Raw genomic sequence first — 27,562 nt, 5'->3', positions numbered from 1 at the left:
AACCTCCCCCATTCATGCTCTGTCTCTCTCTGTCTCAAAAATAAATAAACGTTAAAAAAAAAAAGTTTTAAAGATAACCCTAGTAAACATCGTCATTATTCTTTTGAGGATGGGGAAAGCAGGCTCAGAATCAGGTCGTACACCCATTATGTGGCAGAGAAGGCATCAAACTCAAGACTATCTAATTCTGATCTATTTTCTTAACTTTCAGGACACACTGCCTCTTGCTCAACATATAGAACATTCATCCTAGCTGAAGACTTAGTCTTCAATATCTAAGAATTTGGGGGGGAGGGGGGTGGCATTTTCATACAAATCTTTCCACATGGTTTATATCCCAAGTTTTATTCTCCAGCATGAAGCCTCTGGTGTCGAACAAGTGCTGAGCTGTGCCTGAAGGATTTCCCACATTCAACACACTCATAAGGTTTTTCTCCAGTATGGATTCTGTAATGTTCACTAAGGTGTGCTTGCTTGCGGAAAGTTTTTTCACACTCGCTACACTTATAAAGTTTCTCTCCAGTGTGAGTTCTCTCATGTTCAACAAGGGAAGAGTTCTGAGTGAAGGCTTTGCCACATTCAGTACATGTGTAGGGCTTCTCTCCTGAATGAATTCTCTGATGCTGCATGAGGCATGCACTCTGATTAAAGGCTTTCCCACATTCATTACACTTATAAGGTTTAACTCCAGAGTGACTTCTCTGATGACGAGTAAGGCAAATGCTCTGACTGAAGGCTTTGCCACATTCAGTGCATTTATAAGGTTTCTCTCCAGTATGAATGCGCAGATGTTTGATAAGGGAAGGGCTCTGACAAAAAGCTTTGCCACATTCAGTGCATTTATAGGGTTTCTCTCCAGTATGAATTCTCAGATGCTGAACAAGGATTGCTTTTGTTTGAAAGGCTTTCTCACATTCATTACATTTATAAGGTTTCTCTCCTGTGTGAATTCTCAAATGTTGAGTAAGATTTGACTGTTTACGGAAACAAGTTCCACATTCACTACATACATAGGGCTTCTCTCCCGTGTGAATCCTCTGGTGCTGAGTAAGAGACGACCTCTGAGTAAAGAATTTCCCACATTCACTACACCTTGAAGGCTTCTTCTGCATGTTAAGTTTCTGATGGTTCATTTGCAGTGAAATTTGGCGGGCATTCGTGCTGCTTGTAACGCACTCAAGGAACGTCTGTCCAATAGGTGCAGTTTACAGGAAACTGTCTCTCAAGTTCGTGATACTTACAAGGTACTTTCTCAAAGATGACTATGGTTACAGTAACACTGTCCTGGGAATGTTCTGTGTGTACGTGTGCATGTACTGTACTCTCAGGCATTCCTGCAGGATGCCCCTCCTCTTCCTTGTCCGGCATGTATCGTCACCTTCTCCAATTGTAAACCCCTGATGACCAGGTTCCCTGACCCTCGACATCCTCGTCATCTTCCACAAGTCACTTAACACTGTTTGTTACATCAGGCTTGGTCTTCTTGCCTAAAAAAAAAATCATGAAGGAAGATGTCCTCTGTGCAGAACAAGGGACCTGCATTGTAGAATCTTGATTTTATCCTCTTCTCAATAATATATACAGATCACAATAACCTGGGGAGAAGATTAGATCATAGAGAGAAGAGATTAAGTAGTGACATATCTTGGGAAATCTATACAATTCCCTATCGTGATTGTTTCTGAAACACTCAAGTACTAAAAATTAATCCAGGTAATTTAAGATGATCCAGAGTGATAAACAGTAGAATGTGAAAAGGATAAGTATTCTAATCTTGGGTAAACCGTTAGGGAAAAGTACTACCTACCTATAGTCTCTACTCCTCAAAAAACAGATGAAAAGTAATTCCATTTCCTTAGGATACCTATAAGCAATGTCTTGCTCGTGCTGCTTGAGAAAAGTACAAGTTTACATCATTGTCTAGTGACAATTAGAGTTTCTCTTTTAAGATTTCAAAGGTATTCCAGGCTGTTACTTTTACCGGGTCCATCATCCCAATCCTTCCTATTCACTCACCTTGATAGGTGTCTCTTTGGACCTTTCTCTCCAAAACATTCAGCATCTGTAGCTCTCCCCTGTGTCTAACTGGAAGATCTTTAGGTTTAAAAACTAGAGCCTTGCTTACTGAAAGCAAGTAAGATATCATTGTTTTGTTTAGAGAAAAATTAGGATAGGGGTGGTCCTTGGGGAAGAGATTCCCATTAGACAGTAACTTGACTATACCATCATGGTCCAGAACCCAGCCTCACCTGTGACACTTTAAAGTGCTTCAGAATGTGATGTATACTAATCAAATTCACAAGATGATACAGAAAACAGAAAGTCACTTTGCTGATCTATAATGAGAAATTGATATGCTGCATGTCCAGCTAGTTGACACACTCTCTCCACTACAGAAAAACTGCATGGGAACCAAATCATTGTCATCAGGACACTCCTTAGAACTGGAGAAAGAGAAGTATTTAGATGATCTTAATGGCATCAGACTTTGAAATCCCGATGCTCTGAATAAGGGCACGGAATCTGAGAACAGATGTTCATGTGCCACACATTAGCAACCTCCTCCCTGGATGGTGCTGAAGACACTGACACATTCTTCTTCTCTGAGGCCGCTTTTTATTTCAATTTTTAAATATAAGTTACATATGAATATATCCTCACTTTAAAATACTCAAATAAGGGGCGCCTGGGTGGCGCAGTCGGTTAAGCGTCCGACTTCAGCCAGGTCACGATCTCACGGTCCGTGAGTTCGAGCCCCGCGTCGGGCTCTGGGCTGATGGCTCGGAGCCTGGAGCCTGTTTCCGATGCTGTGTCTCCCTCTCTCTCTGCCCCTCCCCCGTTCATGCTCTGTATCTCTCTGTCCCAAAAATAAATAAACGTTGAAAAAAAAAAATTTTTTAAATACTCAAATAATATAAAAGTATGTAGGATAAATTAGTCATTTTTTATCACCGCCCACCCTACCCAAACAAACCCAATCCCTTCCCAGAGATTATCAAGTTTGGAGTAGATTCATTCAGTCTTTTTTCTATATATTTTTATACACATACCATTTGCTTCTTTCTGCATAAATAAAATTGTTCTATAGGTTCTGCTGCTCTGCTATTTGCTTTTATTTATTCATTTTTTTCCCAGTAAAGAATGTGTCTTCAGGATCATTTTTTCTTGGTCCATACGGATCTACTGGGGCTGAGAGTTGGGACACACTGGGATCTCTGCACAAATTGTATAAAATCAGAGACTGATCTGATTGGGCATTACTGTACCACACTGGTGGTTAAATATATTGAATATTTTTCCTGACTGTATCATCTTTATCTTCTGTATAAACTTCCAGTATAAATATGCTGTATACAAAAATTAACCCCATATGGTTTCAATAGTGAAACATAACACCCAAACTCTAACCACACTTTTCTTTCCTTTAATTTTATTGTCTCAAAAAGTTTTGTTTCGTTTTGTTTATTACAGATACAAACAATGTATGCTCATTCTAAAACAGTCCACAAAGGAAATTACTTGACATCCCACCACCTAGTGAAAATACAGTTGGTTTTTTGATGACCTTTCTTCTAGGCATGTGCATGTGTACATATATTATGCATACATATTAAACTACACTGAATCCTTCAGACCATAGTCACAACCTATTCACAGAGTTCCCATAACCTACGAATCCAGTTCACACCGTGCTTTTCTTACTGAATTTAACAGATCCCAGGCTCCATCTTGCCTTCTGATGCACAAGAACAGAAGTTGCTATTACTTAGACTCTTGTGCCAAACAGAGCCGGGAGCCCATTCATATTCCCTGAGGAGACACTTAAATCGCCTTTGTGATGGGTCTTCCAGTAATATACCACCAGTTTTCTCACATCTGACTGCTACACCATTAACGCATTATACCAAGCAGTTCAGTGAAGCTGCCAGATGTTCCACCAGATAACTGCAGAAGGGGTAGCTACTCTTGCTACAGTTTAAGTACATGTGATATACAATTAGTACATTCTCTGATCTGTCCTGTAACCAGTTACTTCATTGCCTGCTTCCATAACGGGCCGCACTCACTCTGATTGGAATAAGGTGGGCCCATTTCAGGGTGGTTCTGTGTTTTCAGTCTGCAGCGTTTAGGTGTGGTGGTCACTGGTGGGTCCCACTGTAGGTCTGCCACCACTTCTGAATGAGCACCCCCGTTAACAACCCATCGTGGGCTCTTTAGTTAGATTTCACTTACCCAGAGATAAGCTGTTAGGAACACAAGCGACACTGGTTTGTCTCCTGGAACCTTCTCTTGAGGGAGGGCAGAAATCTAAGGCATGGAGGAAGGAGAAAAAAGCACCCAGAAATTGTCAGCTGCTGGATTCAAAGGAACTCAGGAATAGCCCATCCCTAACCAAATAACTATTTTAAGTCTGAATGAAGAATATCATTATTCTCCTGAAAAGAGTATTACCAATGACAAAAATCAGTAAGTGGGTAGTCTTCTGAGAGACCTGACAGTGCACAAAGAAAGGGGGCAGGTGCTCCTAAGGACTATCCTGGGGTAAACATTCCTCCACAGGAGATAAGGTTGGAACCGAAGCCCCCCCCCCCACCTCTCTGCCCCCAGCCCAAACCTACTGGAAAAGCCGTTGACTTCAAAAGCCAAAAACTGGGGCTACAGTAGAGGACATTACAACAAACATTGGCCTGATTCTCGTCTGGGCTCTGCCACTAACTTGTTCAATGACCTGAAGCTAGTCACTTGGTTTCATCTGTGATTTGTTTTCGTATCTGAAATGAAAGTGGAAAACTAGTACAAATATTCAGTGATCCTTTGATTCTAAAAACAGATGGGAAAAGAGCAAAAACCTCAGGTCCAGTCCGTCTGTGGTTGAGGCTGCTTATTGAATTCATTTACTTGGAAAATACTGATTGAGCAGTTACTATGCATCAAACAGTGAGATCAGCTCTTCTTGAGAAGAGGCTGAGTCAACAGCAAGGAAACTCCCCTACAGTTATCTTCCCACAATCCAAAGTAGAGGAATTTCAGGAAAATAAGACTGCATCTCTGTAAAGCAGAATCTCCAAGAAAGGACAGGGGAAGTCTTTTAGGGGAGTCTTATAGAAGATGTTCAGGACCCCTCTTCAGAGGAAAGGTTTTAAGAACTCCCTCTGAATGGAAAGGAAAGAACACTCTAGCAAAAGGCGCGGATCTGGTTACCAGTCTAATCGGTCCCAATCCACAAACACCTTCTATTTGACACTGAACAAATGAATTCAAACTGCTACTCAACTTTAATATTCAGCTAAAATGTGAACTGTACACTTCTCGTTGGTGAAAAATTTTTGACTTGCAATGCCCTTTCTCCTCTAGATTCCCAAAGGATTTCACATGGCTCTATTGTAGCACTTTCCACTGGTTTGATGCTCTGATAAAATGTCTTCCTCCACTAAACTTGAAGTATGCCATTGGCTCCTCTGGGTTTGAATCCCTGTTCTACCGTTTATTAGACAAGAGATCTTGGGTAAATTACTTAACCTTTCTGAGATCTGTTTTCAAAGATTACATGGCTGGCGTTGACAATAACTACTTAATAGGGTTGTGATGACGCATGAATTAGTCAATACATGGAAGTATTTAGGAAAATGCCTTCAACAAATAGGACCTGCTGCTAAACGTGTCTTCATATAGTACCTATTTTGTTGCTATTAGAGGATAAAAACTTAAAGTAAATTGCAAACTCTCACCTATACTCATTCAACCCACGCAACTCTGCCAACTGGAAAAGCAAGGAACAGCATTCGCTTCTGGAAACCAGAAAAGCGACGCACCCAGAAGTTCGCTTCCTCCCTCAAGTACATACAAATGGAACCCGGGTCTCCCGACTCCCAGACCAGGGCTCTCGAACAGCCTTCTCCTTTCCCTCTTCAGGGCAAGCTGGCCCCCGCTGGCGGCGCCCGACCCCCGCTCCAAAGGTTCCCGCCCGCCGGGAAGGAAGAGGCGCTGCGGGGGGCCGACCCCGGCTCGGAGGGTGGCGCCGCGACGAGATCACCGCAGCCCGGCACGGCCGACTCAACTCCCCGGGTGCTGTCCGCGGCACCGCCCGCCACTGGACACTCGGCGTCGGGACGCTCCCAGACAGCCTGGACGCCGGGCGGGCGTGACGTCAGCAGCCCGCGCCGGTCGGAACCACTGCGGTCTCCTCTCTAGGAAGGCGGGAGCGGCTTCCTCTCGCTGCTTCCTCCCCGGCTCAGAGCCAGGCTTCAGCCCGACTCGGGAGCCGCCGCTGCGGAAACAGCCCGCAAACCCACCGCACCAGGCTCCCTCCCACTGTAAGGACACCAAAAGGGTGAGAGGCTGGTGGCCGGCCAACGAGGCGCTCTTATTACTCATTCTGCAACCTGGCCATGTTTATCTTCCTAAAAACTCTTCCACGTCACTGCCTTTTGGAGGTCTTCCCAAGGGTTTCACAAAGCGGGCTTCAGCCTTCCTCACATTCTCACCTGCCAGAAAATTGGCCTCCTCACAGGAGCCCCAAACACCCTCTGCTTCAGGATCTTTGTTCAACAGTTGGCCGAAAGAATAGGTCTGTTTTCAGCTTAAGTCCCGGATTCTCAGCGTGTAAACTTGGGCAAGTTAATTTACTTCTCTGTCCCTGTTTCCTGACTTCTAAAATTGAATAGTGGTACCAAATTTCATAAGGTTATCATAAATATTAAATGGAGTCATTGTGTTACTACTAAGACCTCCTGGCACTTCAGAAGAGTTTGGTAAATGTGCATCCATCCCATCGTGCTCCGCAAATCCCAGCAGCCCTCTTTGTTCAGCATTGGCTTCAAGGGACCTTCCCAGCCCTCAAGGCCCCGGTCCCCCCCGCTGCAAAACTTCAGGTCTTGCTAGGACTCCTTCAGGAAGTACTTGCACATACAGGCACCTCTTGACAATGTATTCCTGGGATGAAGGGCAGCAGGGCACCTAATCCGCTTTCAGGCAGGATAACAGGGCACATGATCCACTTCCAGGCGTTTGGTCTGCAAGCCCTGGAAAATAAGGCTGTATGCTCACCATATCCCTAGTGGTTAATCCATAGGGGGTTAAGCACTTGAAAAAAATGAATGAGATGCAGCAGAGAAGTTATCTGCTCAAACTTCCAGCCTGGCTGTTTTACCAAAATGAAGTCCCCTCAGGAGGCTGAAATTAGGAGTGGAGATGCCCTGTACTAAGGTCATCGCTAACCATGTACAGCTAAAAAAGAACCCTTTGTAGAACTGTCAGCTGACATGCCAGGGAACAATAATGTTGCGCTCCCCTTACTTTTTACCAAGTGTCACATTCTCAGCACATGTTTGAAATCAGGTAGCAAGTTCTTCCCCTGCAAGCCCTGACATCCCACGGGCCAAAGAGCCTAGGCCAAACCATTTTTCCTTAACTTTTAGGCTTCAAAGAATCTAACTCAGCAGGCTCTGCTGTGTGGCAACTAACTAGAGTGGGGTACCCTAGGCAGAGCAATTCACTGGAAATATGAATCTGGGGCTTAACATAATTTGGGCTGAGCTTCTTCAAAGAGGTAGAAAATGGAAGGGGTGAGGGGGGAAGTGGACACCAAAACCATTCCACAAAACTAAAATGACCTTAGTCCTGTGGTGGCCAGTAGCTGAAGGAGAGTGAAACCGAAGCCACCTGAGGTCAAAGCTACACTTCTGCATTATGTAGGAATAAAGGCAAAATCAAAATGCAAAACCATTTTATTTCTCACACACACAGAAAGGTCTGAGGGCAAAAAAGCTTTTTCATCTAAAAGGAGCTCTCGGGGCACCCAGCTGTCTCAGTCAGTAGGGCATGTGACTCTTGATCTTGAGATTGTGAGTTCAAGCCCCATCTTGGGTACAGAGATTACTTAAAAAATAAAATCTTAAGGGACACCTAGGTGGTTCAGTCAGTGGAGCATCTGACTTCAGCTCAGGTCATGATCTCATGGTTTGTGGGTTCAAGCCCTACATTAGACTGTGTGCTGGCAGTGCAGAGTCGGCTTGGGATCCTTTCTGTGTCCCTCTCCTTTGCTGCCCCTCCCCCACTTGTGCCGTCTTTCAAAATAAAAAAATAATAAACTTTCAAAATAAATATAATCTTAAAACAAGCTCCTCCCATCCTCACAAGCAGGGCAAGAGTGGAGCCCTAAGTGGTCAACTCTATAATAAACAACTAAAGGGGCATCATGGAACAGAAGTATGACCAATAAAGAGAAATCTGGAGGAAAAGCAAGAAAAGATACAGGAATTTAAATTTCACATGACACTTACTAGCGGTGTGACCTTGGGCAAGTCCAACCACCTGTTGTCTCTATTAGTTTTGAGGATCTGATGTGGCCTCATGCCATGTCCTTCTGAAATCACATACTACATTTCAGCACACTGAGAATAAGCAACATATTCCAGCTCTTTATCATCCCGAGCCAAGGAAAGCCATGAGCTCAGGAAGCGCTTCCATGGTTGGGATTGCTACTAAGCTCGATCGCTCTCCCGCCAGGCCAGCATCACTATTCAGCTCCTGCTTATTTCAGGGATATTCCAGCTGAAGTGGTTGTGCTTCTACAGCTGCATTTGCCTCTTCCGGTTGACCCTGACATCAATGTGACGTCTGAAAATACTCGGTTAAATTGTGATGGGACATTTAAATGGCTAGTTTATAACAAGTGGAGTTTTGGGGGTTTTTGCTACAAAAGGTTACTTTCTCTTAAGAGACCCTCTGCTTAATACAACCACACCATCTGTATCTCGGGGAAAGGTTTGGAGTTCTCGCACCTGGCAAACACTTCATGGACACGCTCCTATACTTACCACACCTCCTTTCTGCTGGTAACTGTGGACCTAAGTTATAGCCTGGCAGGGAGGCATGGAGAAATGTCTGACTCAACATTTTAGTGTAGCTCAACAAATATTTACTGAACACACTCTAAATTCCAGGGACTGTGGATACAAACCTGAACAAATATCACATGGCCCCAGCTTTGACAGAGCTGATAGTTCAGTGGGAAAAAATCTGTAAACAAGCCATTACAATGTAACATGATAAACAAAATGAAGATCTAAAATACAAAAATAAAAAATATGTGAGGCCAGACACAGCTTCAAAGGAGATGTTGCATGAGCACGTTCACAAGTGACAAAGGGGAGCTTCCCAGGCAAGCAGAAGGAAGGATATTGAGGCAATAAAAACAGGATGTGCCAAAGGTGCCAAAGTTGAGTCCAGCAGTGATGGGGAATCATGGAATTTGCACAATGGAACAGCATGCAATGCAGGGAATGGCACCTGAGGATGATGATGTAGGCATGGGCCAACATAGGAGCCTTATGTGCCTTTTAAGGGGCTAGAATATTCTGAGGTAACAGCAGCACTGCTAGTTGTGTCTTTCAAAGACCATCAAGAAGAAATGTGAAAGACCTAGTGGGGTAACTGGAAGACTGACTGGGAAAATAGGAAAATGGTCTAGGAAATAAACTGGGGAGTGGACTAAAGCAGTAGCAATGGAAATGGCTTTGAGATTTAGGAGATGTAAGCAGGATACAGTGGCTGCTTGGATACGAAGACTGAGTACAAGATTGACAGAGGGGGCATTTCCAGGATTTGGGGCCAAGCTAGAGTAAGTAGGCACGTGGTTGGCCAGAGAATGAGAGAATTTTGCGAGGAGCAAATATTTGCAAGTGTGAGAATACGGGATAAGGAGGGTGGAAAGATGACAAGTTCCTTTCCTTCCTGTTTTCCCAGGAAGTGAAAATGGTACCATTTTAAAAAAGAGTTGTGTCTATTCTATTTTTAAAAAGCTTTCAAACAAAAAGTTGGAGATGTCTCATCCTTAGATTTCCCATTTCTTCCTTAAGAAAACTCTCCCAATTCTCTCTAATCTCAAGACTCTAAAGATAGTAGTGTATAAATATTCTAAACACCTACATAACCCAGGAAGTTGCTAAAGTTTCTGGTGGGCAAAGTTTGATTAAAATATATTAATTCAACAATTATTTATTACACATTTACTATGTGTCAGCAATGAATTCTTTAGCGTTATTTTCACTTAGTACAAATACATCAATATTTCCTTTCAATAATATAATTTTTCATGAACATGAAGTTTTAACAGGGTTACTTTTGTCCATAAAGCATTGATTTACTCAATTATTAGTTGCCCTGTGGCAGGTTTTGAAAATATACTCTTCACAGCTAGAGAGGAAAAGAGTGATATTTCTGCCACGCTCCTATTCATGGTAACTAATAGCTCAAACCACTACTTACAAGACAGTTGCTCTGGAAAAAAATTAATACTGAGTTCTAAGTAACCAACCATTCCAGAATCAACTGACTTTGTTTTTAACAGTCATTATTTTTGAAACTGTATAAACTTCAGAGCATAGAAACTCTTCCAAATACCAGACAACGGCTATCCTCACCTCATCTCTCAGAGCTCAAGCTCTGGGTAGCAGTGAAGAACATGAAAGGGAGTAAGGAAATAAAGGAAAAAAACATGCCTTCTCTCTTAAAAGAATAAAATACCATCATAGTCAGTGGCTAACTGTGCTGTCTCAACATTCAAGGATTTGAAAAAGAGGTAATTCTCTCTAGAACACTTTCCAAATTTATCCCATGACAGTGTTTCCCTAATTACACCTAACCTGCAGGGAAGGGTAAAATATCCAAGAATGAGATAGTGCCAATAAAAACGGAAACACCTGAAACCTAACTAATCTGTTTATAGCTACCAATGGCACAATTAAATGAAACCTAGCCCTCCCCGCTACAATGACCAACATTCTCTTAAGGACTGGTCCGGCAGCCCTGAATCCAGCCAACCTAAAAGGCTGTCTTTATCACCAATGGTTTCCCCTCCCTAAACACCCATTAACGGTTGTTTGGACGTTGTCCCTCAGCACCAGCAGCCTAGCACATACTATGTCCCTCCTGGGTAAGTCAGTGTTCCTCTGGGACAAAGGTTGGACCTTCCGCTTCCTGGCCTTCTGAGCAGATCTGCTTTGCAAACTGGCATCGCTCAAGATAAGTTTCTCTTGACCTCCTACTTCCACTTTAGCCCCAAATTGCCTTCCATCTTGAAAGGATCAGGAAAAATCTCCCTCACCCCGAGAAAAGCCTTCTTCACTAACATATCTGTAGACATAAGCCCAGTGCTTGCCACATACCCCCTTATTTGTTGAATGAATAAGGATTCTTTGTTTTCCCTTATTTCCGCCTCTCCTTCATGAGACCACGTCTACAGATCACATGTTGAAAGCAGCCTCAGATACCTGGAGGCTACTTAGCACTACCTCAGAACTCTTGCCACTTTCACACTGAATGTTTGGGAAAGCACCTCAGCCTACTGGCCAGAGAACACAGGTCACAAGCTGGGAAGGTGGGGCAGGAGTGCAGTAAGGGAAACACAAGTGCTAACTAAACAATGGCACCTCAAGGTATGAAAGTCACAAGAAGTGGCAAGCAGCAAAGATTCATCTGAAAAGCAGGGAACTTCCTTTCTACCCTGAATTCCCAGATGCCCAGCTGTAGGCTCTGCATTCTCCAAGCTCCCGCCTCCATAACTGGAAATACTCTTCTGAGTGTAACAGTCGGTGCTCCCTCCAGGAAATGTACCTGCCCCCCCTGGCCCCAGCCAGATTCCTAGTCACTATTTCTAGAGAAGCTGTCATAACCTGAATGCCAGGGTTATTCACCATTGTGAAGTTTCTGATGTCTGAAAAGGACTGAACTATGTCTGAAGAATTTTCCACATTCAATGCATTCATAAGGCTTCTCACCAGTGTGAATTCTGTAATGTTCACTAAGGTGTGCATACTTGCGGAAAGTTTTCTCGCACTCGCTACATTTATAGAGCTTCTCACCAGTGTGTGTTCTATGATGTTCAGTAAGAGATGAGCTATGAGCAAAGGCTTTCCCACATTCTTTACATTTATAGGGCTTCTCTCCAGTATGAATTCTCATATGCTGAGTGAGGCAGGTATTCTGATTAAAGCCCTTCCCACATTCATTGCACTTATAGGGTTTTTCTCCAGTGTGACTTCTCTGATGCCGAATGAGGCAAATGCTCTGAATGAAGGCTTTACCACATTCACTGCATTTGTAGGGTCTCTCCCCTGTGTGAATTCTCTGATGTTTAGTGAGTGGGGTGCTCTGAGTAAACGCTTTGCCACATTCCTTACACTTATAAGGTTTTTCTCCAGTATGAATTCGCTGGTGTTTAATAAGGGATGGGCTCTGACAAAAGGCTTTGCCACATTCCTTACATTTATAGGGTTTCTCTCCAGTATGAATTCTCTGATGCTGAGAGAGGTTTGCCTTTGTTTGAAAAGTTTTCCCACATTCATCACATTTATGGGGTTTTTCCCCAGTGTGAATTCTCTGGTGTTGTGTAAGATTTGAGTGTTTACGAAAAGAAGAGCCACATTCATTGCATAAATAAGGTTTCTCACCAGTGTGAATCCTCTGATGATGAATGAGGTGTGTGTTCTGATTGAATGCCTTCCCACATCGATTACATTTGTAAGGTTTCTCTCCAGTGTGAATTCGCTGATGTTCAGTGAGATGTGAATGATTGCGGAAGGAATTCCCACATTCATTACATTTATAAGGTTTCTCTCCAGTATGGATTCTCTGATGCTGAGTAAGAAATGACCGACACCGAAATGTTTTCCCACACTGCTCACATCCATATGGTTTTACTCCAGTGTGAATTCTTTGATGTTGAACAAGGAAGGAGCTACGACTAAAGGCTTTCCCACATTCCTCACATGCATAGGGCCTCTCTCCAGTATGAGTCCTCTGATGCTGGGTAAGGGATGAGCTCTGAGTAAAAGTTTTTCCACATTCGTTACATTCCCAAGGCTTTTTCTGTGTAGAGAGGGTTGGACATTTACTCTGGTCTGAAATCTCATTGGTGTGTGTGCTACTTGTCTCCCACTGATGTAGGCTCTCTTGTGTAGAAACCCTGAGATGTGTAACAAAGCTTGAAGTCAAAAGTAAGCTTCTCTCAAAATTATATTCTTGGCTAATCATTTCAGGAGATGCTTCCTTGTGGATAAAAGTTATTCCCCCAAAACCTCCTTCTTTGAAAAGACATGATCCAGGAACCTCTCCAGAAGGGTTTTCCTTCATGCTCTCACATGCATATTTTTCTCCAAATGTAGAATCCTGGTATGCATCGTCTTGTAATCTCTTTGCTACTATCCCTGGTGAATCAATTTCAGAGACATCCTGCTCTGGAACAGACTTGCTCATCAAATCTGAAAGAAGACATCAGAGTGAATATCTCTCGTGCAGGCCAGAGGGGAAGCCCCTTAAGTTACAGGGGCCTAATTCTGACGTGACTCAATAATGGCATATAAGTAAGGGCCAATAAAAGCAAGTAGAGCAAGTAATTCAATTACAAGTGGTGGAAGAGATCTGTGTTAGGGTAAGGTGACCACCATTAATAAGGTGCCCCACAGAAGAGGAAGTGAGAGAACCAGAGACAGTAGAAATACAGGGAAAACAATGAAGATCAGGGCGTGGTTTGTATTCAGAGTGGACCATGGGCAAATGGACAAGCGAATGCTGGAAAGGAGACAAAATGAGTACTGGGGAAAGTTGGTCCCAGGAGACGCTCACCCACATCTTCCCCAATGTCCCCCCAGCATCCCTAAAACACAGGGTAATCTTCCTTCCTGAGCTTCGGTCACTTTCTCTTGTACAATGTCCAAAGTCCCGCTGTCTGTCCCCCTGGTTTTCCCTTTTGCTCACTCACCTGGACAAACCTCTCTTCTGAGCTCTTGCTCTTCAGCTCCTTGCATATTCAACATCCACAAATCTTCTCTTTGCTTTGATAGGAAAACACTTCAGAGTTGGAAAACTGGGAGCCCTGCTCATAGGGGGAAAAAAGGTGGGGGAGGGGATATCACTGTCCCAGTAAACAGGAAAATGAGAAAGAACGGTTGCCTAGGAACACTATCTACTAACTGACACAAAATGTCTAGATAGCAGAGCGACTGCATCAGCACAAATCGCAGTGGGCTTCCAGCCTTCCAGCTTCACAAATGCCATTGGTCAGCTGTATAAAAAGTGACGGCCAGACTGACACATTAGCAAACACTCAAGCGCTGGATGAATAAATCAGAATGATACCTATGAAGTGGATGGAAGTATTCACGTTAATTAGTGCCCTGTCTTTATATACAACAATCCATATAAAAAGTCAATATAATCAAAAGTTGCACAGGGAAATGGCCTCACAGTAAAACTAATGCTTTAAAGTCTAATTCACTCATCTCCACTATATGCTATGGAGCTGGACAATAGTGAGGGAACTCTATTTGTACAACTTGAAAGTATACTGATTGCCCTTTCTTCTAGAGGTCAGATCAACTAAACAGTTTCTCTTCAGGCACAGCTCAACATGAAGAGTGTAGGCTGCAGTTTAAAAGGGAAAAAAATTCATTTAAATTGTGAAATAATTTTTCACTTAGAAAAAAAAATTGCAAAAATAGTACAGAGTTTCTCATGTTTGTAATATTTAGTCACAACTGTTCATCCAAAAATGTCTCTCCATATAATCCTGAAGTGAAAAAGAAGAATCTGCAGCATTATTTCAAGGAAATAGGAAGACAGAGATGATTTTACCATAACCGAGTGCTCAAAACACATGTATGCATGGCACAAGTGTACTGAAATACATAAGGCTGGTACTGTGGTATTCTCATCCAAAGCCTGTGGCTCTGTGCTCAATTTTAAAGGTTTAAGAGCATTCTATCTGGGATTTCCTGATCCTATTCTACAAGAGGGGCATAGAAAGAACCCACAACACAATCCTATAGAGAACCATGAAGTAGAGTGGGGTTTCAGTACAATCAGAGGTAAACAGTGAAGAAAAAGTCAGACGTGCCCCGACCTGCCCAGAACTTACATTACAGCTGGACAAAGACGTTAAAGTGTAGTTACAATTATGGGAATTACAAAAGTAGAAATATGAGATGCTGGAATGTAGAGCAGAGGGGCCCTGATGTAGTCTGGGAAAGAAAGCCTCGCTGAAAAAGAGATAAAAAGGAATGAGACAGGTAAGGACAGAAGAGAATATACCAGAGATATGAAACGATACACAAAAGGAATCCTGCTCAGTACTTTAGAAAAATGAAAAAGAGATCCAGTAAGACAAACTATTAAGCACAAAAATAAGACATGAAGCCTGAGGCAAGAAAAAGCCAGATCAAATCCAACCCTGAAAAACATTTTAAGGAATTTACCTGAAAGTGAGTAGAAAGCCACAAAAGGAATATGAAAAGGTTTGGGGGCAAAAAGTAACATGAGTATATCTACTGTTTAAACAAAAAACATATCCTGGGGCACCTGGGTGGCTCAGACAGTTAAGTGTCTGACTTCAGCTCCAGTCACAATCTCAGAGTTCATGAGTTTGAGCTCCACATTAGGCTCTGTGCTGACAGAGAGAGCTTGGAGCCTGCTTCGGACTCTGCGTCTCCCTCCTCTCTGCCCATTCCCCACTTGCACTCTCTCTTTCTCTCTCAAAAATAAGTAAACACTGGGGCGCCTGGGTGGCTCAGTTGGTTAAGCGTCCGACTTCAACTCAGGTCATGATCTCACAGTTCGTGGGTTCAAGCCTGTGCTGACAGCTCAGAGCCTGGAGCCTGCTTCGAATTCTCTGTCTCCCTCTCTCTCTGCCCCTCCCCTGCTCATGCTCTCTCTCAAAAAATAAACATTAAAAAATTTTTTTAATAAATAAACGTTTAAAAAAAAAAAAACCACACATCCTTCTGCCCATAGCACAGAGGAAAACTGTGTATGAACGGTGGAAGGTGGAGAGGCAAGATGAAGGCTGGAAGCTTCCGTGGGAGGTTGTTTCAGCAGTCCAGTAAAGAGACTGGACCAACTAAGAGACAAAATCCACAGGACTGGATGAATATTTAGGAGAGGTGTAAGGGTGAGGGAGAAGTCAAGATAATTTGCCAGTTTAGGGCTTGAGTGATGACAGTGGCCTTTAGAGAGAATGGGAACACTAGTCTGGAGAGAAAGAAGATACGTGTAGTTTTCAAATATCCAAGTAGAAACTAGACTTACATATCTGGAATACAGAAGTGTCATAAAGAGAGTAATTAACATCCTGGGAGTAACAGATAAAACCAACAAATGAGTGTGGCTAGGAAAACCTCAACAATGAGTTTACATATTTAAAAGGAAGTTTTGGGGCGCCTGGGTGGCTCAGTCGGTTAAGCGTCCGACTTCAGCCAGGTCACGATCTCGCGGTCCGTGAGTTCGAGCCCCGCGTCGGGCTCTGGGCTGATGGCTCAGAGCCTGGAGCCTGTTTCCGATTCTGTGTCTCCCTCTCTCTCTGCTCCTCCCCCGTTCATGCTCTGTCTCTCTCTGTCCCAAAAATAAATAAAAAACGCTGAAAAAAAAAAATTAAAAAATAAAAATAAATAAATAAAAGGAAGTTTGGGGTGCCTGGGTGGCTCAGTCGGTTAAGTGTCCGACTTTGGCTCAGGTCATGATCTCATAGTTGGTGAGCTCAAGCCCTGCATCAGGCTCTGTGCTGACAGCTCAGAGCCTGGAGCCTACCTCAGATTCTGTGTCTCCCTCTCTCTCTGCCCCTCCCCTGCTTACATTTTGTCTCTCTCTCTCTCTGAAATAAACATAAAAAATTTTTTTAAATAAAATAAAAATAAAAGGAAGTTTAACTCTGGCTTTTGATTTTAGAGATTCCTAATCCCCAAAGAGAAATAAATAAAAGAATTTAATATATGAGAAAATTGGCATTTCTAGTCATACAAAATTGATTACTTATGAATTATGTTGCAACTGTTGCTTACCTGGAAAAAAACACTTAGTAAGATTCCTACCTCACACCATATACCAAAATAAATCTAAACTGATTAAAGGGTTACATACAAAAAGTGAAACCACAAAATATTAAGAAATGACTGACTTTAGGATTAGAGAAGACTTTTCTAAGCATTATGCAAAAAAACACAAACCACAAAGGACAAAACTTGATAAATCTGGTCACAGAAAAGCAACAATCTCTATATCCAAAATACAAATAAAATCAAAGGACAAAATCTGGGAGAAGTACTTTTGATTTATACATCAAGGAGTAGATGGACCTAATGGATAAAAGACTTCTTATTAATGAGTAAGGAAAAAAGATGAACTCATAAAAAATATGGGAAGTATAACATAGAGCAAGAATTATAAAAGACAATAAATAAATAAATAAATAAATAAATAAATAAATAAATAAATAAATAACAAAAGGCCAATAAACCTATCAAAACAAAATTCCATCTTGGTGGTAATCAAAGAAATTGAAAAGAATAAAGAATCTATTTTTAGGTCAAATTGGAAATTTTCTTTTTAGTGCTAAAAGTCAAGACTGGCAGGGGCATCTGGGTGGCTCAGTTGGCTAAGCATCCCACTTTGGCTCAGATTGTGATCTCATGGGTCGTGAGTTTGAGCCCCGGGTAGGGTTCTGTGCTGACAGCTCAGGGCCTGGAGCCTGCTTCAGAATCTGTGACTCCCTCTCTCTCTCTGCCCCTCCCCCACTCACGCTCTGTCTCTATGTCTCTCAAAAAATAAAAATAAATGTTTAAAAAAAAAAAAAAAGACTGGCAAAGGTATGGGGAAAGAGCTTCTCATATACCAGCAATGGGAACGTAAACTAGTACCATTCTCCCTCCTAGAGATACTTTGGCAATATACATCAGGTCTTAAAGTTGTAGGCTAAGTTGCGGTTGGAATACAGGATCACCATTTTGTGAGTATAGGAACTCAGATAAGAATATTCACTATCTGGGGCGCCTGGGTGGCTCAGTCAGTTGAGCGTCCGACTTCCGCTCAGGTCATGATCTTGCAGCTCGTGAGACTGAGCCCCGCGTCAGGCTCTGTGCTGATAGCTCAGAGCCTGGAGTCTGCTTCAGAGTCTGTGTCTCCCTCTCTCTCTCTCTGCCCTACCCCACTTGCATTTTGTCTCTGTCTCTCTCAAAAATAAATAAACATTAGGGGCGCCTGGGTGGCTCAGTCGGTTAAGCGTCCGACTTCGGCTCAGGTTATGATCTCGCGGTCCATGCGTTCGAGCCCGCGTCAGGCTCTGTGCTGACAGCTCAGAGCCTGGAGCCTGTTTCAGATTCTGTGTCTCCCTCTTTCTCTGACCCTCCCCTGTTCATGCTCTCTCTCTGTCTAAAAAATAAATAAATGTTAAAATAAATAAATAAATATACATTTAAAAAAATTTTTTTTAAATAAAGAATACTCACTAAGTACATACAATGTATCTCAGAAGGTCCTTAGAGTCATCAGTATGCCTATAAAATGCCTATATTCTTCAAATAGTAGAACAGTAATTCTACTAATAGAACTCTCTCAGGGCACCTCTCCGTGGCTCAGTCTGTTAAGCATCCCACCTTGGCTCAAGTCATGAACTCGCAGTTTGTGAGTTTGATGCCCGCCTCCAGCTCTGTTCTGACAGCCCAAAGCCTGGAGCCTGCTTCGGATTCTGTGTCTCCTTCTCTGTTCCTCCCCTGCTTGCACTCCTTCTCTCTCTCAAAAATAAACAAAGATTAAAAAAAGAAAAAGAACTTTCTCAGAAAGAAGGAACTTCTCAAAGAAGAAAAAAGCTGTATTCTTTTGTTACCTGTAAAAAAAAAAGGGGGGGGGTGCCTGGGTGGCTCAGTCGGTTGAGCGTCAGGCTTCAGCTCAGGTCATGATGTCGAGGTCTGTGGGTTCGAGCCCCACGTCAGGCTCTGTGCTGTCAGTTCAGAGCCTGGAGCCTGCTTTGGATTCTGTGTGTCCCCCTTCTCTGTCTCTGCCCCTCCCCCACTCATGCTCTGTCTCTGTCTCAGAAATAAATAAACATTAAAAAAAAATACCCTGCAATGTTGTTGGAAAACACAATCTTTCTACTAACGGACACTGATGCTTAGCAAATCATGGTACTTTCATGTGGTGGCAATTATATAGACATTAAAACAATTAAAAATGAAAATATGTGATCATTTGGAAAAATATGCTCTATATAAATGAAAAACATGCAGGATATAAAATTTTAAAGTACATAATACTATCAAGCATATATGTTAAAATGTGCATATGAATAAAGTCAAGAAGGAAAATTAATCATCAATCACTATGGTAATATGGTATATTATGAATGATTTTCCCCTCTACTTCCCAAATTTCCCCTATTATCTACATCTTGCTTTCTTTTTTAAAAACTAACTTAAATCTCTAAGAATATATATCAAATTGTTAACCATGATCATCTCTGAAGAATACGATTATGGTAAACTTTTGTCTTAAGGCCTATCTTTGTGTAATGTTTTAAAGTTTTCCTATAAGAATAAACAGCTTCAATAATCAGAGAAAAAAGGGAAAAAATATAATCAGCGATAGGCACAGAAATTTAAGTACAAAGATCACACTGGGCAAATAAACATTGATGGCATATCGATACAATAGATTTTATAACTCTTAAAAGTCCTATTCTCAAAGAATATTCATGAGAAAATATAGTATGTTAAAATAGGAGAATACAAAACCAAAAATCGGAAACACAAGAAACAAACGTTGAAGACAATGTGGAGAAAAAGAAAGCCTCGTGCACTGTTGGTGGGAATGGAAACTAGTGCAGCCACTGTGGGAACAGAATGGAGGTTCCTCAGAAAGTTAAAAATAGAACTACTCTATGATCCAGTAATTATACTACTAGGTATTTACCCAAAAAACACAAAAACATTAATTCAAAGTGACACATGCACCCCTATGTTTATTGCAGCATTATTTACAATAGCCAAATAATGCAAGCCGCTTAAGTGTCCATCAGTAGATGAATGGATAAAGATGTATATATACACAATGGAATATTACTCAGCCATAAAAAAATAAAATCTTGCCATCTGCAACAACATAGAGCTAGACAGTATGTTAAGTTTAATAAGTCAGAGAAAGACAAATAGTGTATGATTTCACTCATGTGGAATTTAAGAACCAAAACAAACGAGGGACACCTGGGTGGCTCAGTTGGTTGAGCATCCCACTCTTGATTTCGGATCAGGTCATGATCTCACAGTTCGTGGGATCAACCCCACATCGGGCTCTGCACTGACAGTAGAGCCTGCTTTAGAGTCTCTCTTTCTCTCTCTACCCCTCTCCTTCCCTCCCTCAAAAATAAATAAATAAACATTTTTTAAAAATGAGCAAAGAAAAAAGAGAGAGCTAAACCAAGAAACAGACTCTTAACCACAGAGAACAAACTAATGGTTCCCAGAGGGCTGATGGGAGGGGGATGGGTGAAATAGGTGATAGGGATTAAAGAGTACACTTATCAGGATGCCTGGGTGGCTCAGTCAGTTAATTGTCCAACTTTGGCTCAGATCATGATCTCATGGTTTGTGGGTTTGAGATCCGAATCAGGCTCTGGGCTGACAGCTCAGAGCCTGGAGCCTGCTTTGGATTCTCTCTCTCTCTCTCTCTCTCTCTCTCTCTCTCTCTCTCTCTCTCTGCCCCTCCCTGACTCATGCTCTCCCACTATCTCAACAATGAATATATTTTTTAAAAAAGGTACACTTATCACGATGAGCACTGAGTAATGTATGGAATTGTTCAATCACTCTATTGAACACCGAAATAGAATACTCTGTGTTAACAATACCGAAATTAATATTTAAAACTTTTTAAAAAGGGGAACACCCGGGTGGCTTCTTCGGTTAAGCGTCCAACTTCAGTTCAGGTCACGATCTCACGGTTTGTGAGTTCGCGCCCCGCATCAGGCTCTGTCCTGACAGCTCAGAGCCTGGAGCCTGCTTCAGATTCTGTGTCTCCCTTGTTCTCTGCCCCTCCCCCACTCGTGCTCTGTCTCTCAAAACATTTAAAAAAAATTTTTTTTAACTTTTAAAAAAGGAACAAGAGAAAACTACATAAATTTGATTTTAGAAAAATTATCTAAATGCCTGCTTGATTTTGTTGTATTCGCTCTGCTGGTCTCTTAGGTGTCATGAAGTCAAGGGGTTGTTTGTCTTGTTCACTACAAAATTCCTAAATGCTTATTACAACATCTGGTTCTCAATGGTTACAGAGGAAGATTGATTCTCAGTGGTTATTGTTCTGAAATGGGGTGAGGGCAGAGAAGCAGAATCTGGCAACTTCATAAACTTTTGTGTATGGGAACTGGAGAACCTTTTAGTGAATGAATCTGCAGAGAAATACAGCATATAATTCTCAGGACTCCTGCCTTTGCTCATGAATGAAACTGATAACCTCAATCTAAAACTTCAAAGGTACACCTTTTAACTCTGCTACAGTAATGGCTCAAGGACATATTAACAGCTCTCAAAAACCTGGACCTCACTGACTAATTGGAACCACCAGTCTTGATATATAGATGTAATGGTTGTTAATATAAGAGCTACACTCTGGAAGAAAAGACCTTAAAAAGATCATTTTGGGGGGCACCTGGGTGGCTCAGTCGGTTAAGCGTCTGACTTCAGCTCAGGTCATAATCTCACAGTTTGTGGGTTCGGGCCCTGAGTTGGGTTCTGTGCTGACAGCTCAGAGCCTGGAGCCTACTTCAGATTCTGTGTCTCCCTCTCTCTCTGCCCCTCCCCCACTCGTGCTCTGTTTCTCTCTCAAAATTAAATAAACATTTTTTAAAAATTTTAAAAACCCAGAATGCAAAACATTAAAATAAAAAATATGCATACATATACCAGTACTAAGTAAACATCCAATAAACAGAAACTATTATTAATACGCAGATATATACAAAATACAAAGAACAGAAGAAAATCCACCAAAATGTTAACACACTGATCCCTGGGTCATTTAATGTGTTACTTTCCTTTGTCCTTTATACTCTTCTATATATTTCACTTTCCCTACAACAAGCATGAATTATTTTGACAGTGAGAGAAACAATCACATAAAACAAAAATGACAGTTCTTGCTCACAGGTTTCACAACCAAAAAAACCAGAAACCAAAACAACATCAAAATGCCAGACCAAATGGGTATGGTATTGGCCTCTTGTTCAGAGAAAGATTAAAGTGAACTGAACTGGGAATCAGAAACTGCTGTCACAGCCCATGTGAATGGGCCTAAAGGACTAGCTATTTATCTGACAAAACTGACAAAACAGATAATATCCATGAATCCATTCAGCTTTAACATTCTGTGAATCCTTAACTAAATGAGTTAGTTCATATAAAACATTTATAAAGATGTCTTCCACATGGCAGGCATTCCACAGGGGTCAGGCATCATCATGTTTGATACTAAAATCTACGGAGAAGAAAAGTCATCTTGGTGTCAACCCTCTCCTCCAAGCGTGGGTCATCTGAGCTGTCAGCAGTTCATGTCAAACTGCAAATATTTTCTGTAAAGGGCTAGAAAACTAAATATTTTAGGCTTCATGGGCTATATGGTCGGTCTCTGTCATAGCTATTCAACTTTGCCTTTGTAGCTTAAAAACGGAACTAGACAATATATAAACAAATGAACTCGGCTGTGTTTCAGAAGACTTTTTTTTTTTTTTTTTTTTTTTTTTTTACAGAAACAGGTGACAGACCAAATTTGGCCTGTGGGCCATAGTCTACTAACCCCTTGCCTACAAATTCCCCAGAAAGGAATGTACAGGTGTCTCCACCAATGCCTAGTGTAGAATAATCTGACTGTCAATGATTTTAAGATGATAAAAGGATGTGTCTGAATCCAGGTTTTGGGGAAGAGACAGGTATTGTGGTGAAGGGTAAAAAGGAAAGAAACTTTTAATAGCTTAATCCTGTTAAAAGTAATACAAAGCTAGCTCTCTCCTCAAACCCTGTAAGCTTTCTCCTCGCTGCCACCTCCTTACCTCTCACTAATTAGCCAGAAAGGATTATGGGCAAGCCAGGCGGGGTTTTTGATGAATTTGAAGCGACAGTTCCCTCAATAAGGCCACACTTAACTGTACTCCTCTCTGAAGCCCTTCTTGGATTTGTCGGTTGGCCAAAAGTAACCTGCTCATGCAGGCTGCAGCAGCACAGTCGATCTCTCTTCTGCACCTTGGGTCACTTAGTGCAATGTGTCCTTAGACAGTCATCTATTCTTTCCCTATCTCAACATGCTTATTAAGAACTACAGATAATACACTGCGGTTTAGGTCAAATAAATTAGCACAACTGCTTCGAACATTGCCTGATACATGTTAAGTGTTAATAAGTGTAGTTTAAAATATTATCACAAAAATCCGCTCACATCTCTATCTTCCAGCGCTAGACTGGCTGCATCTTCGCAGTCGGCAGGCTCCAACGTCACTCATTCTGTAGCCCCGCCCCTGAGTTCTGGATCATGTTCGGCAAGTAACGGAGAGTAAAATTTTGTAGCCAGACACTGACGTTTCCATATGTGCTATCGCATACATGCTGTCAACTGACTACTGGAAAGTCCAACTTTATAGATCAAGAAACAGCCTCTGTAGCCTCAAAAATTATGACTCAGAGACTCGAGACTAGCCACCTGGTGCGCTTTACACTCCCGCCGTTTCCTATTACGACGGTCCCTAAAAATGTTTCTGAGCTGCAGGATTCATGGCGGGGGGGTGGGAGTAGCTGGTACTCAGCCGGAGAACTCTGAGCCCCGGGACTTCGTTTCCGAACACGGGTCCTAGCTCTTGATCACCTATCTACCCATCACTCAGTCATCACTCATTCGTTCATTCCCTCCACCATGTTCTTAGACTTCTGCTCCGTGCAGGGCCCGGTGCCGAGGCCGCTGGGAGTTCCGGGCCGCACGCGCAGGCAGCAATCTGGGGGGAGATGGGGGTCGGGACAGGCTTTCTACAGAAGCCTCGGCCCGCCGCCCCAGCCGAGGGCGCCCGGAGCCGCTCCTTTCCCCTCCCGAAGGCCCCGCCCGCTCACCGTGAGGTCCGGGGGCTCCCCGCGGGGCGGCAACTACTGTCCCACAGGTGCGCGCCAGCCCAGGGAGCAGGTTTACCCGCCAGGCCGGAAAAGCAGTGGCGCGGCCGGTAGTGCGTCACCAGCGGCTCCTCGCCCCTTGTCGGGCGCATCCTTCCGCTGCCTCTCTAGGAAGCGGGAGGAGCATCTCGATGGCGTGCTCGAAGGCAGCGATTCGGGCCTGGTTTCCCCCCAAAACACAGCCGAGTCCCTGATGTCCCGTTAAAGACTACCTCTGCCCGGAACACAGTGACCACTTCATCCCTCAGGCCGACTGTAGATGGGGTCGTGAGGGTTGGAAAGAGTGCTGGGTAGGAGTCGGAAGGGGCCGTCTCAGCAAGGCGCTAGTCTATTCATCTGCTAAAAACGGCCCCTGATTAAGAACCTCGAATGATCCATTAGTTAGAATGATAGATTCCCAATCTAGGCCCCCACACACTGACCTCACCCAGCAATATCTCTTATTCTGTTATCATTCACATTCTCTTTTCTATCATAAATGACTTCCCATTGGCACCCTGAAATCTCCGGTCTGTTCCTGACACTGAATCTCTTTTCCAGGATTTGCCCCTCTGGGATAGTATCCCTCCCTTCTACTTACTCTCTGCTACCTCCCCCATTCAATTTGTACTGGTTCTTCAAGACCCAGTTCAAATCTTCACTTGACCTTCACTAGTGTTTACATTCCATTATCACCCCATGAGTAATTCCAGCTCTAGCTGGCTTCCTAAATACACACACTGGTCCACTTTCACACGTTATTAGGGAGATAAACACAGGTAACATTCCCCTCACAGGCAACTATGAAGAACCCAATTCATCTTCTGTACAACTCTACCCAGTTAATGTGGAGCTATTACTTACCATCATATCACAGTGTTTAGCAGTATCTGGCAGAGAAGGTATTCAATAAATATGTGTTGAATCCATTAATCAAATACAAAAGTAAAGTTCAGATTAATTGCATCTTTGAGAAATTGAGAAAAATGTGAATATCATAGCTTAAATCCAGAAAACAAGTTTTTGAACATCCAAAAGGAGCATCTAGCCGGCATATTCCCATCTACTCACCTCAGTCTATCCAACTGCGGTCCCCTTCAGTAGGATGTAAGCTTTGTGAACACGGGAACCTTTTCTCTCTTACTCTGTCTAACCACATCTAGAACAGTGGCTGACACAGACTTGGCACTCAGTAGATATTTGGTGAATGACTGACTAAGCCACCAGAATCAGATTTCTTTCTTGAGCTGAGGAACTCCCCCTTCATTACTGATACTCCACCTGGAGTCTCATCTCTAAACATAAATAGAACACTCAAAATCATGTCATTTTTGAGGAGCACCAACACAAGAGTTTCAAGTTCAGCATCACCGGAGTTATAGGAGATAGGATAGATGGTTATAGTTTATGTTCCAATAAGTTTCATGAGGTAGTTACTCCACATAGATGTATATTTCTTATATCTGAGAGATAAAACTCATGGAAAATCAACTTTCTTCCTCCAGATTACCTACGGCACATATTCTAAATAGGTTAATGTTACTTCCCCTGGGGAAATTAGAAACTCCTGGTAAATCATATTTAACCACCCTTCAATAGAGACTACATGAAGAATATGCCATAAAGATGTCTTGTTTTTCTATGCAAGATGCAACCACTGTTACCATTCACAGTTGCTTACGCAATGTCTCTATCTCCCTTTCTCTCTAACACTCTGTGCCCAATTTACCATCAAGAAAAACAGGCTAAGAGAGTCTGATGCAACCAATATCACACAGACTGTAAGTTAAAGAATCGGCTTAGAAGGCTAGAACTTCAGGCTCCAAACCCAGTGTCCTTTGAAGGTCACGGCAGACTATCCCCTCCCCTTTCCATGATTTAAGTTGCCCCCGTCTAGATCGTCTCCTTTTTCTTTACATTGCTCTAAAGGGGCCAGAACTGGGGCGCCTGGGTGGCGCAGTCGGTTAAGCGTCTGACTTCAGCCAGGTCACGATCTCGTGGTCTGTGAGTTCGAGCCCCGCGTCAGGCTCTGGGCTGATGGCTCAGAGCCTGGAGCCTGTTTCCGATTCTGTGTCTCCCTCTCTCTCTGCCCCTCCCCCGTTCATGCTCTGTCTCTCTCTGTCCCAAAAATATATAAACGTTAAAAAAAATTTTTTTAAATAAATAAATAAAGGGGCCAGAACTATATACACAAACTTTAGATCCAATGATCACCGTTTTAGCAAAGATATCATGACAAACACTACATGGTGCCCATAAAGTATCCATTGTCATCATTTTCCTTACTAACTAAACCAAATTTTTATTCAGGGTAGCACTGTGTCCAGAATTCTCAACTTGCTTCTCAGCTAGAGCTGGCCATATGACACAGTTCTGGTATAAGACATAAATTATAGAGGGCTTATGAGTGGAGCTTCCAGAACACTGCTGTTTTCCTAATTGAAAAGAACAGACTTGGATGGAAAATGTTTTGTGTCCTTGGCACTTCTCCCTTCGTGGGACACAATTATGAGGCTGATGATGCAGCAGCCATCTTGTAACCATGAGGTGCAAGCATGAAGATGGTAACCACATTATAAGAATGGCACGACTAAAGGAAAGAAGGGGCTTGGTTTTTGAGTCTCCTGGACGCCTTGTTAAGTGATAAAAATTAACCTCTTTTGGACCATCCACCCTAGTTGGGTTTTTTAATATGTAGCCAAATGCTTTCCCAAATGATTCACTTCTGCAAGGAGAATATATTAAAAAGTATGGTCTACACACCTAAAAGTTTTGTCTCTAGGAAAGATAAAATTACAACTAATTCAGCTTTTTCAGTCCAACCAGGTTGCAGGAAACACAGAGTCCACAGAGGTGAATTTCCTTTCTCTGTGAGATACAGTTACTGAAAACTCGGGGCTTTTGTTTGTTTTTCACCAAAGCAAGTTAAATGAACACACTATTTAGAAATATATATTGGGGCACCTGGGTGGCTCAGTCGGTTAAGTGTCCGACTTAGGCTCAGGCCATGATCTCATGGTTCGTGAGTTCAAGCCCCACAGGGGGCTCTGTGCTGACAGCTCAGAGCTTGGATTTTGCTTCAGATTCTGTGTCTTCTTCTCTTTCTGCCCCTCCCCTGCTCACACTCTCTCAAAAATAAACATTGAAAAAAATTTTTAGGAAATATATATTAATAGAAATATATGTTAATATATATACACATATACATACATACATATACACATATGTAAATTTCATCTAAGTGAGATACCCTTGCTAGTAACTCAGGTCTCCTTCTCAAGAGGACAACACAGCCAGTGCTAGATTTTTGAGACACTAAGTATTAAAAGATATGGTGAGACACCCCCAACTTCAATACACAATTAAAAAGTAATAACCAGGGGCGCCTGGGTGGCTCAGTCGGTTAAGCGTCTGACTCTGGCTCAGGTCACGATCTCGCAGTCTGTGAGTTCGAGCTCCGCGTCGGGCTCTGTGCTGACAGCTCAGAGCCTAGAGCCTGGAGCCTGTTTCGGATTCTGTGTCTCCCTCCCTCTCTGCCCCTCCCTGTTCATGCTCTCTGTCTCAAAAATAAATAAACGTAAAAAAATAAAATAAAATAAGAAAAGTAATAACCATGG

At 42.5% G+C, this 27,562-nt stretch overlaps 2 protein-coding genes across 4 annotated transcripts; both read right to left on the bottom strand.

Annotated features, from left to right (window-relative positions):
- Window positions 1-11: 11 nt before the first annotated feature.
- ZNF501 (zinc finger protein 501) lies at window positions 12-6,075 on the bottom strand. The gene is made up of 3 exons (XM_047096215.1): window positions 5,730-6,075; window positions 4,234-4,308; window positions 12-1,595 (listed from the first exon to the last, which is right to left on the bottom strand). Exon 3 carries the CDS (start codon window positions 1,131-1,133, stop codon window positions 345-347), a length of 789 nt encoding a protein of 262 aa, XP_046952171.1. The 5' UTR covers window positions 1,134-1,595; window positions 4,234-4,308; window positions 5,730-6,075; the 3' UTR covers window positions 12-344.
- Window positions 6,076-8,086: 2,011 nt separating this feature from the next.
- ZNF502 (zinc finger protein 502) lies at window positions 8,087-23,998 on the bottom strand. 3 transcript variants are annotated; one of them, XM_047096212.1, is made up of 3 exons: window positions 23,910-23,998; window positions 13,763-13,876; window positions 8,087-13,262 (listed from the first exon to the last, which is right to left on the bottom strand). In XM_047096212.1, exons 2-3 carry the CDS (start codon window positions 13,815-13,817, stop codon window positions 11,689-11,691), a joined length of 1,629 nt encoding a protein of 542 aa, XP_046952168.1. In that variant the 5' UTR covers window positions 13,818-13,876; window positions 23,910-23,998; the 3' UTR covers window positions 8,087-11,688. The 3 variants fall into 3 exon arrangements, with proteins under 3 accessions (XP_046952168.1, XP_046952170.1, XP_046952169.1); XM_047096214.1 differs by lacking the exon at window positions 23,910-23,998 and adding an exon at window positions 23,248-23,899; XM_047096213.1 differs by lacking the exon at window positions 23,910-23,998 and having other exon boundaries at window positions 13,763-15,396.
- Window positions 23,999-27,562: the final 3,564 nt, after the last annotated feature.

This window comes from Lynx rufus, unplaced genomic scaffold, assembly GCF_022079265.1.
Source record: "Lynx rufus isolate CCGP_SWC_20201006 ecotype Redwood Valley unplaced genomic scaffold, mLynRuf1.p SCAF_4, whole genome shotgun sequence".
NCBI classification, from domain to species: Eukaryota; Metazoa; Chordata; class Mammalia; order Carnivora; family Felidae; genus Lynx; species Lynx rufus.
This window is presented reverse-complemented; position numbering and strand designations above follow the sequence as displayed.

Excerpts from the sequence above, each read along its gene's own strand:
- ZNF501 (XM_047096215.1), bottom strand. The coding sequence starts at position 1,133 with ATGAACCATCAGAAACTTAACATGCAGAAGAAGCCTTCAAGGTGTAGT.
- ZNF502 (XM_047096212.1), bottom strand. The coding sequence starts at position 13,817 with ATGTTGAATATGCAAGGAGCTGAAGAGCAAGAGCTCAGAAGAGAGGTT. Across the intron at positions 13,263-13,762 it reads CAGAAGAGAGGTTTGTCCAG|ATTTGATGAGCAAGTCTGTT; the intron begins GTGAGTGAGCAA and ends GTCTTCTTTCAG.